Source organism: Bacillus rossius (assembly GCF_032445375.1).
Source record: "Bacillus rossius redtenbacheri isolate Brsri chromosome 4 unlocalized genomic scaffold, Brsri_v3 Brsri_v3_scf4_2, whole genome shotgun sequence".
NCBI lineage: Eukaryota > Metazoa > Arthropoda > Insecta > Phasmatodea > Bacillidae > Bacillus > Bacillus rossius.
This window is the reverse complement of record NW_026962011.1, coordinates 6,950,126-6,966,115: the sequence shown is the minus strand read 5'-3', so window position 1 is coordinate 6,966,115 and position 15,990 is coordinate 6,950,126. Positions and strand designations below refer to the sequence as shown.

Here is a 15,990-nt window from a genome sequence, read left to right as displayed (position 1 = left end):
AGGGTGCACTCCTACCCGATCGATTCTGTACCCCAATAATATGACAGACTCTGCCGCAAATACACACTTTGCCTTCTTGAGTCGCAATGCTGCTTTGTCTATTCTCGCCAACACTCCCTGAACTCTGTCCCAGTGTTCCTCTATGTCCTTCCCAGTGACCAAAATGTCATCCAACATGACCACCACACCTGGAATACCTGCTAGCAATGTTTCCATAAGCCGCTGAAAGATCGCTGGGCACCCGCTTACTCCAAAAGGTAACCGCCTAACCCGAAACAACCCTTTTATTGTATTAACTGTTAAAATTGCAGCTGTCGCATCATCCACCGCCACCTGCAGGTATGCATCTGCTAAATCTAGCTTCGTAAAAACTGTCCCTCCCTCCAAGCTTGCAAAAGCCTCATTAATGGTTGGTAATGGATAGACATTTTCTCTGCATACTTTATTCACTGAAATTTTATAGTCACCAAAAGCCTGACCATCCCATTCGCCTTCCGAATGGGTACAATAGGCGTCGCCCAATCTGAAAATTCCACTGGCTCATATACACCCTGATCAACCAGTCTGTCAATCTCTGCACTCACCATGTCCCGCAATGCGAATGGTACTCCCCGGCTCCTCCCGAAGATTGGCGTTGCTCCAGGTTCCAGCTCCATTGTCACTGGGGGCCCTACGTATTTGCCCAGCTCTACACTGTCGAACACCCGTACATGGTGTTGCACTGCAGGGGGTACTTCCTGATGTGATATTTGGTAAATGCCTGCTACTTTTATACCCAGTGGTTCTAACCAATTCCTGCACACCAGACTAGGCCCCTTCCCTTCCGCCACCAAAACTGGTAGTCTACATTCACTAGTCTTTGTCTGTACCAATACTTTACGAGTCCCCCTAACCCCCAACTTTTCCTGCGACCAAGTGTGTAGGACCAGGTTTGCATCTGTTAGGGCTGGTCGATCAGGCCACAGTTTCTTGTATGTCTCAAAACTGATGATCGAGAAACTTGCGCCAGTGTCAATTTCCATAGGAAGTCTCTGACCATCCAGCCACACATCTAAAACAATTGGTGGTTCACTCGTACAATTGCTCGCCATCATCTGAAATACCTTGTAAACTGCTCCATCCTCTTCGTCACTGTCCGGTTGGTTTGTAAGGTTGTAGGTGCCGGCAGTGTCACTGGCACTCTTACTAGGCCTGTCCATCTTCTTTCGGTCTCGGGACCCCCCATTCACTCCTGTATTACTTTTCCTCCTCTTGGTGATACACGCCCTTTCCAGGTGCCCTCTTTTGGCACAAAAATTGCACACTGTCTGGGTGTGTCGGCATTGGGTTGGGCTGTGGTCTCCATTGCACCCCCAACACGCGCGCCTGTCAGCTGCAAGTTGTTGGTCCACCTGGACTTGACTTCGCTTCTGGTCGTTCTTAACCACCTTTTTGTCGTACCTGATGCGTCCCACTTTCAGCACTGCCCCAGCATCTGCGTCCTGCTGCACCCGTAGATCGTGGACATTGCGGCCTGTGGCTTTAACCGCTGTGGCCAACTCAACCTCTTCCTTAAATGTTAAGTTGTCTTTTGTCAAAAGTGTGTGTTACACCTTTGTGTCCCGCGCACCACACACCACCCGATCCCGCAACATACAATCCAAATCCGCAAAATTGCAGTGTATGCTGAGCCGTCGTAAGTCCGCCACGAATTCCACCACCGATTCAACTTCGCGCTGGTTCCTGTTATGGAATTTGAACGATTCCACGATCTTACTCGGTTTGGGTTCACAGTGTTGCGTGAGTACCGCCAAAATATCTGGAAATGCCACCTCGGATGTTGACTTTGGGGCCACTAATGAGGTCACAAGGTTATAAAGCTCTGCCCCACAAATGGTGAAAAATATTGCCCGTTTTTCATCACTGTCTTTTATTTTGTTCACCACAAAGTAATATTCCAATCATTCCGAATATGTGTGCCACGTGTTATGCCCTGGAACAAATTCACCGAAAGCGGGAAACATCGCCATCACGGTATTTGTTTACGTTTCCCACATGCACACCCGGGAAAGAATAATTTTTCTCATCGCCACTGTTATGTCCCTCAACACATATTTTGATTGCAGTTCCTCACTTCCGTATACAATCACCATGTACCAACGACCGACCCGCTGGCCGCCATCATTAGGGGAAAGTTGCATAAGTCGCACCCCTTAAGGAGATGTGTTGTTTGCTTTTTAACGTTTTAACCTTTTCGAATATCTGAATATAGTTTTTGTGATTGCAGTTAGTAGAGATACACTGAAGAATGTCACATAACATAGGTTTTCAATAATATAGCTTTTATTGGCAGAAAATCAAGAGTCTACAATAAGTGCGATTTAGGAACCAGTGTCCTAGATCGCACCATGGCGGATCTTAAATCGCACTCTCACTTAACAGGCCTAAAATTATGACTACTTTATTTAAACATTTCTAAACACCATACTAATTGTATGTAATACAAACTTTGACAATTATGTAAAAAAATATTGCAACATTGAAAATATGAAAAAATTAATTGAAATTATTAAATAGGTTATACATTGGCTAGTATTGGCATAAGCTTGAAAAATTGTAGATTTATTACACTGTGAGGAAAAGCAGTTTATTTTATACATAAATCACATATATACTCGACACAATCAGGACCGTATCCAGCACATGACTCATGTGCCCAGTTCAAACACTTCACACATTGCACCATGTCTTCCACTACTGCTTCTTCACATAGTGCGCAAAGCCATTCATTGGTATTAACTATTTCCACTACAACTTGTTGGGATGAACCAGTCATTGTAGATTTTCCATTCTTTGCCCTTTTTTCTGTCTGTTCTGTCCTTTTACCCGTTTTGCTCTGCTGGTTATCAGATAATTTTTATGCTGACTCTCGGTAAGGAGTACAGATTTTTGGATCTCACGTTTCCTTTGAATTTGTGAGGTTGAAGAGGTTGGTGTTGGTATGGGCGATATAGTTTCTATTGGCACTCTCGTCTGAACTGGGGATCTCGAGCTTCCTGCTGTTTTTGGGACACCAGAGGTTGACATGTGAACTGGAGAGCTTGTGCTTCCTGCTGTTGTTGGGACACCAGAGGTTAACATGTGAAAGTCATCGTTTGTGGAACACATGTTGGCTGTTTGCTTTGTTTCAGGTATTGTGATAGTATGTCTCCAACTAATATTTTCAGATGCTATGAAATCACTATCTGAAAACACACTGCGGTCTACAGGCCATATCCCTGTTGCTCTGAACCCAGCAGCAGCATTAGATATTGTGCATGCCTTGCTGTAAGCTTCTCCTAGTAAAGCTGAAACTTGGTATTGAGTGATGCATTGCCCAGGATTGCTACGAAGCCATTTGTTCACTGCCTGCTCATAATAGGTTTCAAATGGTTTGAACATAGCAACATCTAAGGGTTGCAGACGGTGGGTAGTATGTCCTGGTAGCTGTAGCATGATAACACCACTCTTTCTAGCAAGTTCTATCGCTTCAAGATTTTTTGAATGTGTGCTGTGGCCATCCATCACAAGTACAACTTTGTTCTCAAGAGAAGGTTTAATGTGTTGGACAAAATGTTCCAGCCACTTAACGAATAAGTTCTGAATTGATGTAACCACTTTCAGAAACTTCAACTAGACTTCCAGGAGGAGCACCAGCTTGCAGCAATGGACTGTTGCGCTGTCTTTTGAAAATGATCATCGGTGGAACAAATATTCCAGAGGCGCTTGTGCAACATACAATAGTGGTATTCACCCCTCTTTCACCGCTAGACACAGCACCAATCTGGTGTTTTCCCTTCCTACCTATAACTTTTCCTGCCCGTTTTTGGACGGTGGTAAATCCAGATTCATCAACATTGAACATTCTTAATGCATCAATTTCATTACTGTCTACTACCTTTTCCAACAGATCAAAAAATCCATTCACATTCTCTTTGTTGAATCCCTTTACTCGGGCCATTGAAGTGCACTCAGGCTGTCGCAGACTGAGACGTGGATGCCTCTTCATGAACTGGTGAAACCATTTTTTACCTGCCATTTCTTGTCCCTTATTAAAACGGTGAGGTAAGCAATATTTTTCTGCAATTTGAAAAGCAAGTTTCCTAACGTCAGTTATACATAGCCCGAACATATGTTCTTCCAGTTTCAAAATGTGTTGCTCTAATTCTGTCTCAACATCTGGTGGGAGGTCAGTATGTCGGCCATTTATCGGTTGGGTACGATTACATAGGCCTACACCTCTTTTAACTTCACCCCTGACATGTCTTAAAAGTGTGCACTTTGGCACATTGTACTGTCTAGCACATGCATTCAAACCTAATTTACCCTCCTTGTAATCTTCTACAGCTTGTGCCATGTCTTCTGCCCTCCATCTTCCGTATTCACGCTTAGACATTCCTATATCTGAAATGAACAAACATCCCGATTGTGGAATTAACATAAAATTATTCTTAGTGTCCTAAATCGCACCAGGTGCGATTTAAGGCATGTTTATGTGGTGCGATTTATGCAACTTTCCCTGCTACAACAAACAGCAGTTCTAATCTCAACTAAAATAAGATATTCACAATGTAACAATACAACTGAATAACTGACATTGCAAGGAATCCGAACAGTATTAAATTATTCTATAAACATACCTTGGTAATGTCTAAACAGACTATTGTCTTCCGTCAGAATCTTATACCACAACACACGAGAAAATTATTTTGCTTGCCATGGACGACTGAAACTTCTGGTGGGTTCTATATTACTGAGCACACATCGATTATGCTCCTAGGTACTACAGCTGCCACCAGATGTCACTTTGAGTAATCCAGATTCTTTAAACTAGCAGTGGTGCGATTTACGCACCAGTGCGATTTATGCAACTTTCCCCTACACACTGTCCTCTATTTACACTGCAGGCCTACCAACCTAACTACCCCACATTTCCTATATAACAGCACCCTTAGTCAACTCTTCTCTTCCTTGCCATTCCAGTGGTTATTCGGATGCACGTACATAGACCTACGATATTTAAGTTGCCAACCATTGAGCGAGGGCATAACTAAATGTGTTTTCTATTGCTTACAAATAATTTTTTTTTTTCATTCATACGTAGGAATCCCAAAATTAAACATTTTCAGGTAGCGAAGGAGTAGACGTTCTCACTCTTAATGTTGTCATCATGAATCGTGAGACAATTTTACAAAAACTGTGGTAGTATATCTTTAATGACAAACAAAATTTAACCAGGAAACAAGACAAAGTTGAAAAATTGTTGGCTTGTTTCAGAAAATTCATGTATCAAGTATACTATCATTGGTTTTAACATTAAAGTTGTTTACATAGCTTGGTGAGTCCATTGGTACAAAGCTCGAACATTGTTAAGTGTTAAATTGAGATTTCCTGCTTATGTTATAACGTTTTCCTGCTTATAATGTTTTTTTCTTGTGCTCCCTTGAAAAACATTATACAGGGTTCTACTGTACACAGATGCTAGTATTTGAATTTATGAATATTACTTCTTCAAACCTTTTTACATTAATTTATATCTTTTTAATACTAAAAATTTGACAGTATTTGAGGATTAGAGGACTTGATTGACCCATCATTATACAACATATATATTTAAAAAATTAACTAAAATATTAATTATAATTTTTTACCAATGGCAAAATAACTACAAAATATTCATATTATTTTTGTAGGTACTGTGTTATTTTCCAGAAAATACCCTTTAAAAAAAACACTAACTGCACAAATTAGCAGTACACACTATTATATGTCAAAGCCTTTATTTTTTCATTTTATAATAACCTATACACAACATACATCAATAAGACACCATCTTACATCACCCCATACTGACTGTCTGCCATGGGTGCCAACCATTGCATCCATAATATTGTACTACAAAGCCTAATTCCATTATGCAGTAGAACCACAATGAGTCAGATCCATTTAGATCAAAGCCAATCCAGGATAGCAAAACTGGAGGGTTTGGAAAATAAAATATAATAAGCCATTGACATACAGAAAATATCCTTTATATACATACATTACCTGTCGATTCCAGGTGTGACGTACCCGTATCTTTGTATACACAACAATTATAACATGTGCACCAATTCTCACAATTTTTTTTTGTACGTTGGATCAGTGTGTAATTATTGTGCAAGGATTAATTTTGTTTGTCTAAGTCTGTCCAGGTCACACGGAGCTGCTGGGGGGGGGAGGGGAGGGGGGGTGAGAGGAGGTTTGTATGTCCTTAAATCCCTTGGTGCAAGTAAAGGAGTGGCGGGTCAGTCCGTTCGTGGAAATCATGGGGGAAGGTTTATTTAAATTTGCATACGCCGGGTTTAAACTGAGGTCCCCAGACTCAATTATGTAAATGATTTTTTTAAATTATTTTATTAAAATATTTAAGATATTTTTTTTTAATATTTCTGAATTTTTTGTCCAATAATTCTGTTTTAAATCCAAATTTCAATAATGAACACATGCCGCGAGCGTGACCGACCTGTTCTTGCCCGCGAGCAGGATGCGGAGGTTCTCGAGGGCGTCCACGCCGGACAGCCGCTCCAGCTGGTTGTCGTACAGGTCCAGGAACACGAGGCGGGACAGCCCCAGCGCGCCCAGGCCGTCCAGGCGGGACAGCAGGTTGTGCTGGAGGGACAGCAGGCGCAGTCGGGGCTCGCCCACGATCACCGGCAGCTGGGTCAGGCCTCGCCTGTCCCACAGAACACCCGCCCCCACTGACCATCTGCACCCCACACGTTTACAAGAACATGTTTGTGGGAAGCAAGTCCCAACAAGTTGGATTTGTACATTTTTTTGCTACAATATACAAATCTGAATGGTTCAACCAAGTTTACTGTATGACAGCAGGGTAAACATCCCCCTGATGATGATGGAGTATTTCTTCTGTAAATCCTAAAACCAACAATTGTTCATCCACCCCTTTCCTAATTCAGCTACTACTTACATAATATTTTTAATATGAGTGTGTCCAATCCCTACCACAGAAAACTTTCGAAAATTAGAATATAATTTTTTTTAATGCAAATCTACCAATAAAATATTAATCAAAATATTACACTGTAGGTACAATTAATGTCAACTGATAAATATTTTGAGATTTTATGTTGATCTAATTTTTTATCCCCCCCCCCCGGCATTACACAATTTGTCCCATACAGCCCCCTGTGGGCAGCCCTGTATGACAGAGAATAAAAAATAACTTTCTGAGCTTTTATATTTTGTTACAGACCAGGAGACTACAACTGATTATTTTACGGAACAAACTACTGGCGTCATGAATGTTCCCATTGGAATCAAGAAGTGCCATAAGCTAAGTTATATACCATTTCAAGCAATGAAATATAATATCAAATCCATCCTACCAGCCATGGTTTCATATTTAAAAAAAAGATGGTAGGGTCTAGCAACTTCCTTAATTGTTTATTTTGCATGCACATAAATTTCTTTAGCTTTTCTTTGCTGTTTTCCTATAAATTTTAAAAAGAACTAATCCTTTTCACTCTGCAATTTGACAACTGCCTTGATATTCCTGATCAACAAAAAAATATTCTTTAAATAAAAGGTGTACACAAAGATTCTCCACTAGGATTTTGAAAAATTATTGTTTTGAAGAAATTGAAAAGATTTTTTTTAACCATTGCTAGTGGTTTCAAACATTTGGGTTGCATTTTCTTTAGGTCAAACATAGTAACAAGAAAATACATACCTACTCCTGTTTATTGTTATTCCTGAAAACTATATTGAGTATATTTAATGTTTTCCATAAATAATATTACCTAGTGTATTGCTTATTTATATACAATATTTATATGAATACTTATGCAAAATCATTACCTACTGAAGATAACACATAAACATGATAAAATAAATAAAGACCAACAAATTTTTTAAAAAAATCAATAGACCGCTTCAAATAAACCAAATGTTCTATTTTTTTCTGGCTAGGCCTACTTGTAATCGTAACCAACTTCCTTTCATTGCCTCTGACCAGGGCCATTGAAAGGGAGGGCCAAATACTTGCTGTAGAACAAACATATCTGAAAACTGTAATGGTAAAATTTTCATAAATAGACATAGATTATGTTCTTTATATTTTGTGCTGTATTAGAATAGTTACGGATTGCGTAAAAAAAAAAAAGGAAGAAAAAGTAATATAGCACCATCTGCTAGTCCAATTTCTTTCATGTTCCACTCTTTTTTTTTTTATTCTGCAAATGATATCCTCCGGTCTTTCACAGTGTTAGTTTCAGTTGTGGCTTCTGTTTACTATACCCAAGGTTGTTAGAGTATATAAGGTAAGCCTTTCCCACTCACTGTGAATGCATTGGAAGAAGGTGTCTGAAGTTACGAGGAGGTGGGTTAACGGGCTGGAAGTTGCCCGGCCAGCGCAGCAGTACGCCACAATAAAATAAACTCTGCATTGTAAAGAAACTAAACAACCAAACTAGATAAAATTTGTACATTCTATTCCTTAAGGTAAATAGCCTCTAATGGATAAGTTTTTAATACCTTACTCACTATAATATGGTAAACAAAAAAAAAACACTGTGATTTTAAAGTTTGGCAGGTGATTTGGTACAATGTTCGTTATCGAAGGATATTTCTTTCTGATGACACTAGGAAGGTAATGTATGCATATGAAATGAGCATTAAGGATCAAATTTTAAAAAGAAGTTTATTAATCGTTGGTGGATGTAACCGTTTGCTCAGATTCCATAGGCATACCCGGGGGGGTGTTTTGGGGATTCAAACTATCCTCCCCCCTACCACCAAAAAAAAAGTCAAGAAAATTTTTAATGCTCATATCATTTGAAGTTCATTGTCTGAAGTTTCGCACCGAGCAACGAGCAAGGTAACGTCACCGAACATCCCAAACTGTAAGTAAACCTAAACAAAGTCGAATCGAAGTGGTTAGTTCGTGATTAGTAAGTCTCAATTCTCGAATGGTGGTGATTGGTCTATGGACTTACCAGCACAACTAAACTTCAATTATTTTTTAGGTTTGCTTATCAGAATTGAGCATTGGTTATCAGTAATGATTGCAACACTGTGACTTAATTTCGTACAAAACTCCATAAAATTGTTAAAAAATGGGGAAAAAAAAGTTTTTTTTTTTTATATGAAGTCAAATACGTTCACTTCAATATTGAAAGTATAACACGGAGAAGAACATTTTATTATTGTGAGATGTGTAATTTTAAAACACTGTTACAAACAATGAAAAAATGTAAATTGAGTTTCCCACCAATGTCACAGTGTGAATTTGTGTTTGAGTCAGTAGCTCAGTGGTCTCAGCTCCATGCATAGGTGTTTATATTCTGTATATCAGTCATCGTTAGGTTGTTAAGTCGAGTGTACACATTTTTTAACTTCTACGAGAGACAAGTTAGAATTTTGGCCCTGTGATCATAAGTAAATATTCAAAAATATATATTTAACATGTTAATATATATTTACATTACAGTACCTACAATCCAGAATCTATCTTTGGCTCACCTCTGCTAAAAATTCATTCTAAATCATGATGCATGAAAGAGAGATTAGGTTCACGTTTTTTGAATTCTGTTTTACTGCACTTCAACTGTTAGTTGTTGAAACCCTTACAATCAAATGATATATCAATTCTATTGTCTTGCCAATGACAATTTATTAGAAATAAGTTTGTAAACTGCTTACTTAGGTCCATTAGGTTAATTAATTATTTTGGCAACAATAGTAATAATAATACTTTTTTTTATGTATTTTTATTTTATTTTATTAGTGTTTTGTAGGTATTTAAATATTGTAGTGAAAACTTAATTAAGTGAATTTAAAGAAAAAATGTGTACAAACCTATAATAGCCCAGTTTTGAAAAATGAAATTCGCAGCTATATTCTATTTATTTACTTAAGAAATACATAAATTAATTTTTAAAAAATCAAAGATTCAGATTTTTCTACTAAAGTTAGGTTTTATTCTAGCTTAATTTTTTTTTTAATTCAGCTAGGTCAGCAACTAAAATATCACACATTTTCCCCAATTTCCCGGTTAACATAATTATTAATTTTTAAGTAATAAGTAATGCTAATTCATTTCTGCCATCTATGAAGTTTTTCTTAAAAATCTAAACCTAAACCCGCTGAAAAAAATCCTGGGTATGCCTATGTCAGATTCATCTTTTACGTTTTAGAGTTCCGTAGGTGCTCGCACTTGACAATTCAAGGTTTCCCGATTTTCCCTGGTCAGGTGGTCACCCTGTTACAGTGTTGGCCGTGGTATCATTTAGTCTTAAGAATTTTGAGATATTGAGGAGTTTGAAAAGTTTTACACTTAGTAATGTAGAGGAAGTCCAACAAAATTGTTTTCCTCCAGACCCTAAGTTTCATTTGACGGCCTTGCCTGTGACTTATCTTGCCTTTCAAATCTGATCAGATTGGTGCTTTGATTTGGAGTTCAACAGAACATATCTCTAAGTTGAGAGAAAACAAAACAGAGCTAACACTGCACCATAAATCAAATCTGCAAAATTCAACATCTTGCTGGGGATAGTGTTTGGCCAAAAAGGCTTTAGCCTAAGGTGGTCGGTTTCACTTTCCCATAACAATGCAATTGTATGTAGCAGGGAGTAAGTAGGCCTAATGAAGAACATACAATGGAAAAGAGAACTAAGTATGCACAGCAGTTGAGATGCCGGCCTCCCATTACGGACAGCTGCTGTCGGCCCCCCAAAACCGGAGAGACCCTCCGGTGGACCTGCTCACCTGTCCAAGCTCATTCTGTCCGGGTTCTTGTCTTTGTCCTTACGAGTCCTCACAGCCTGAATCCTTCCCTCGTGAGTGGTCTGCAGCACCACCTCAGTGGGCGCAACTTCAACGACGTCGCTCATCATGTTGCAGACACGACTTTTCGAACTATGGTCAAAGAGGCACAATTGAACAAACATTTAAAATCTGAATATGGTACAAACTAACTTTAAAAATAACTAAACAGTAAAGTTACAGTACTTAAGTAGGCCTGATACTCTCAAGAGACTACTGTAAATCTAGTTTTACATTGAATATCCAAAAAAAAAAAATGGGGGGGGGGGGATTTACACCATTATCTTGTTTTAAGTGCACTGCGATGCAAAATTGGTTTGGAGTATGTTTTTTGAAAGCTATAAAATGTTGTCTTTCACTGAAATATGTATGTATGTATGTTATAAACTGCTGTTTATTTTATTAAAGCAGCGACATAGACAAATGATGAATGCATCTACGTTTAGGCCCTATACACCATTTATTTAGAGAAACAACTGGCTCTGTATGTGTTTACTTGAGTATATTGTGTGTTGACTAATTGAACCAACATGAATAAAACAAATACATAAATATTCTTAATGCTTTTTGTATTTGTAGGTACCTGTATATATGTAGTTTTGAGTACACTGTTTTTTTTTTATTAAAACTTAAAAATTAAGGAGAGTCACAATTCATAGTGCAACATACATGTGGATGAAATTGGTCATTTTTACTTTTAGAAGTATTGGTTAAATATCGAAGCTTAACTGTTTGATGATACTAAAATTCACAATTAATAAAAGTTATTTTTATTTTAGTTTTTTTTATACAATATTCTTACCGACAATTCATGGTTTTGTAACAATAATAAAATTAAAAAATCAAAACTGCTTTTCCTATTACAATATTCTGCAAAAGAAATCTAAGTTTACTCTATGTTAAATAAACAATTTGGATTACAGTAAAAGTAAAATCCCCGACATTAACAACGTTTCCATGGTAACCAATTATATCATAGACAGATAGATAGAAACTATAAACTACTCGCCAAACACCAAATAAGAAATGTTCGATACGACTTTGCAAACTATATGTATATATATATATATATATATATATATATATATATATATATATATATATATATATATATATATGTGTGTGTGTGTATATATATATATATATATATATATATATATATATATATATATTGACGCCGACCGCCAATGCTCCTCTATGTCGCATAGACCGCTATGCCTCATCAACGTCTCCTAGAAGCGTGTGCACCGAACGCGCCCGTGCGCGCAGCTAAGTGTAGTGCGTGCGTCGAGGCGATCGCCGTGCAACGAGTGCTGCGCCGGCGGAAGGATCCGGCCGGGTGTGGCATATCCTTCCGCCGCACTACAACAAATTGTTACAATTATGTTTTTCCACAGGATTTTATTAAACATTATTTTTCATTAATTAATAATTCAGTCTTTGCAAAACCATGTTTCACCGTGCGATTTGTCCCGAACCTGGCCGGTTCAGTTTCCCGCGAAATTCACACGTTTCCGCGGGAGGGCTGGCGGGGGAGGGGGGTCGTGCGCGGCGACACCGCCAGTGTCCTTCGAGAGCTCAACCAGGCCGGCAGCCTGCGCGCAACGCGGAACCTTCAACCTTTGCATTCACCGACATGTAGTTTTCCATAGTGTAATTTCTTTTCAACCTTTTGTACAGTTCCGCGGTTGGCCTAAATTTACCATGAGGTACTTAACTTAATTCAATCAGTGCTCCGAGATGAGTGTTCCACGTCATACGTAAGTACTGTGGGGAGAGTATGTGGTTTTACGTCGGTGCTTCACGCCCAACCTAGCCTACAGGCTACTTAGTTTTGGCCCGCACGGGGCAGCCAGCAGGCGACACGTGCCATCAAACTTAATAACGATTCAGTCCCTGGGACACACCTAGACACCACGTAGAGTCGCCGGAGACACGGGCCTACGTGCTGCTAGCCCAGTTTATCAAGTGTAATATGTTAGTGGAATAGTTGTTCGCCTAAGTGTAATTCGTCATGTCAGGGCTTATGTATCACCGTCGTACGGCAGTGCGCCACCAAACTTAATAACGATTCAGTCCCTGGGACACACCTAGACACCACGTAGAGTCGCCGGAGACACGGGCCTACGTGTTGCTAGCCCAGTTTATCCAGAGCTAGGTATTAGTGTAGTGTATTGTGCTTCAAAATATTGTGTGCCATGTCAGAGTGTCTTTTGTAACTTTCGCATCACGTATACGAGTCTGCCCCTCACGCGCATAAGAATCGTGAGCCGCCACTGAGGAAGTGAGCTGCGCGTGTGACTAGTCGCGTCGGGCAAACCGTTACGGCCAGAACGGGCAGCACCATGTATTGGGCTGTGCTGTATTAAATTCACCAACTATCTGAAGAAGTTTTGTGTTATTATTCAGGCGTCCCGAGTGGCCTCAACAGCTCGGGGGGCCCTACTGCGTTGACCCCTACCTCTAGCCACAAGGCCGAACCTTCCCTGAGAACACGAACCTAACAAAATCACGTCTAAATAATCAGAGGTAGCGGGGACGGCGTCAAATTGGCGCCCAACGTGGGGCTTTCATTTTCTAAAAATTAATTTCCAAATTTTGTTTCAAATTTTTCAAATTTTTTCTCAAATTTTTCAAATTTTATACTTCAAATTAGTGTACCAGTAAGGGCTCGCGTAGGAAGTCGGGAATCGCGCGGGAACGGACGCGACGCGCAGACAGCCAAAGGAGCGGGCACCTGGATATAGGCGCGCGTCAAGTTACACGCCAGACGCGCATCAAGTTACGCGCCAGGCGAGATAACGGCTGTGGGAGCGGAAGTCCGCGCGCCTCGCACACGGATCAGGTGGCGTAGCTGCGCAGCTGCTACGCGCCGAACATGAGCACGAACATGAGTCGTGACGAAGCGGCGAGCATGCATAGTGGAGCAACGTCACAAGTCACCACGAGTCACTAGAAATGAACGACTTCCAGGAGGCCTACGAGGCATGGGCAAGCGAGGGCTACCCATGCCCAGGGGACAACTGGGAGTACGAAGAACAGGACGAATGGAAGGAGGACGACACTGCAGCGGACACCGAGGGGCCGGACGTAATCCGGACACCGCTACAACAGCACATAACGCAGCCCGCATCGCCGCTGCCACACGCGGCCAACCACCACGCCGCGGTAACAGCCATGATGCCGCCCGCGTCACTGACAACCCAGACGTCCGTCCTCAACAGGACGCCGCCTCCGACGCCGCCCCCGCCATATGGGGTGGTGACGACCTCACCGCAGATGGAAGACGTCACAACCGTCCAACCACTGTGGTACGATTGGCACGCGGAGACCGGGTGGACACGACAGGCCGACTCAACCACGCCACCTCTAGCACCTCCGACGCCGCCCCCGCCATATGGGGTGGTGACGACCTCACCGCAGATGGAAGACGTCACACCCGTCCAACCACTGTGGTACGATTGGCACGCGGAGACCGGGTGGACACGTCAGGCCGACTCAAACACACCACCTCCAGCACCACCGACGCCGCCCTCAGCCGCTGAGAAAGCGACAGGCGCGGCCGTGCACACCGACACAGCCACAGGGAGATGCAGCCTGGCAGGCAGCCAGGTCGCCGATCACACGCAGCGTCACTGCGGATCCACCACGCCACCTCCAGCACCACCGACGCCGCCCCCAGCCGCTGAGGAAGCGACAGGCGCGGCCGTGCACACAGACACAGCCACAGGGAGATGCAGCCTGGCAGGCAGCCAGGTCGCCGATCACACGCAGCGTCACTGCGGATCCACCACGCCACCTCCAGCACCACCCACGCCGCCCTCAGCCGCTGAGAAAGCGACAGGCGCGGCCGTGCACACAGACACAGCCACAGGGAGATGCAGCCTGGCAGGCAGCCAGGTCGCCGATCACACGCAGCGTCACTGCGGATCCACCACGCCACCTCCAGCACCACCGACGCCGCCCCCAGCCGCTGAGAAAGCGACAGGCGCGGCCGTGCACACAGACACAGCCACAGGGAGATGCAGCCTGGCAGGCAGCCAGGTCGCCGATCACACGCAGCGTCACTGCGGATCCACCACGCCACCTCCAGCACCACCGACGACGCCGCCTCCAGCCACTGGGAGAGTGAATGGCACGGCCGCACGTCTCAAAGCGGCCACATCGCGACCCAGTCCGGGAGACAACCAGGTTGCCGACGACATACCACAATGCACTGGGGGCATGTCACCTCCGCCCGCCGCGCACGTCAAAGTGGGCGTGTCACCTCCGCCCACCGCGCACGTCACAGGGGGCGTGTCACTTCCGCCCGCCGTGCACGTCAAAGTGGGCGTGTCTCCGCCCGCCGCGCACGTCACCGAGGGCGTGCTGTCGCCACGCACGCCACTGTGGGCGCGCCACCGGCGCATGCCATGCCCGCCGCTGAAAGCACCGCGCCGCCTCCGCACGTCATGCGCGCCGCTGAAGGTGCCGCGCCGTCGTCGCCTGCCACGTGCGCCGCCATGGGAGCGCCGCCGCCTGCCGCTGAAGGCGCCGCGACGCCGCCGCCTGCCACGTGCGCCGCCATGGGAGCGCCGCCGCCTGCCGCTGAAGGCGCCGCGCCGCCGCCGCCTGCCACGTGCGCCGCCATGGGAGCGCCGCCGCCTGCCGCTGAAGGCGCCGCGCCGCCGCCTGCCGCTGAAGGCGCCGCGCCGCCGCCGCCTGCCACGTGCGCCGCCATGGGAGCGCCGCCGCCTGCCGCTGAAGGCGCCGCGACGCCGCCGCCGCCCACCTCGGCCGCCGATGACGCTGACCCACAGGTACCCGACGCCGCCCCGGGTGTACCAGGTCAGTGTGCCGGCGTATCTTTAAGTGTGTATGTGTGTGTAGTGAGGCGTTGATGCACATAGCGGTCTCAGAGAAGGGGGGGCATTTGACGCCGACCGCCAATGCTCCTCTATGTCGCATAGACCGCTATGCCTCATCAACGTCTCCTAGAAGCGTGTGCACCGAACGCGCCCATGCGCGCAGCTAAGTGTAGTGCGTGCGTCGAGGCGATCGCCGTGCAACGAGTGCTGCGCCGGCGGAAGGATCCGGCCGGGTGTGGCATATCCTTCCGCCGCACTACAACAAATTGTTATAATTATGTTTTTCCACAGGATTTTATTA

At 43.6% G+C, this 15,990-nt stretch overlaps 1 protein-coding gene across 1 annotated transcript in view; it reads right to left on the bottom strand.

Moving 5' to 3' along the window:
- LOC134542282 (leucine-rich repeat-containing protein 49) overlaps positions 1 to 11,709 on the bottom strand; it is a 34,347-nt gene extending 22,638 nt beyond the window's left edge. The window contains exons 1-3 of the mRNA XM_063386426.1: positions 11,645 to 11,709; positions 10,786 to 10,935; positions 6,524 to 6,733 (exon numbers count right to left, since the gene is read on the bottom strand). Coding sequence (XP_063242496.1) covers positions 6,524 to 6,733; positions 10,786 to 10,935; positions 11,645 to 11,655 — 371 coding nt within the window. The 5' untranslated portion in view covers positions 11,656 to 11,709. The remainder of the gene's footprint in view (positions 1 to 6,523; positions 6,734 to 10,785; positions 10,936 to 11,644) is intronic.
- Positions 11,710 to 15,990: the final 4,281 nt, after the last annotated feature.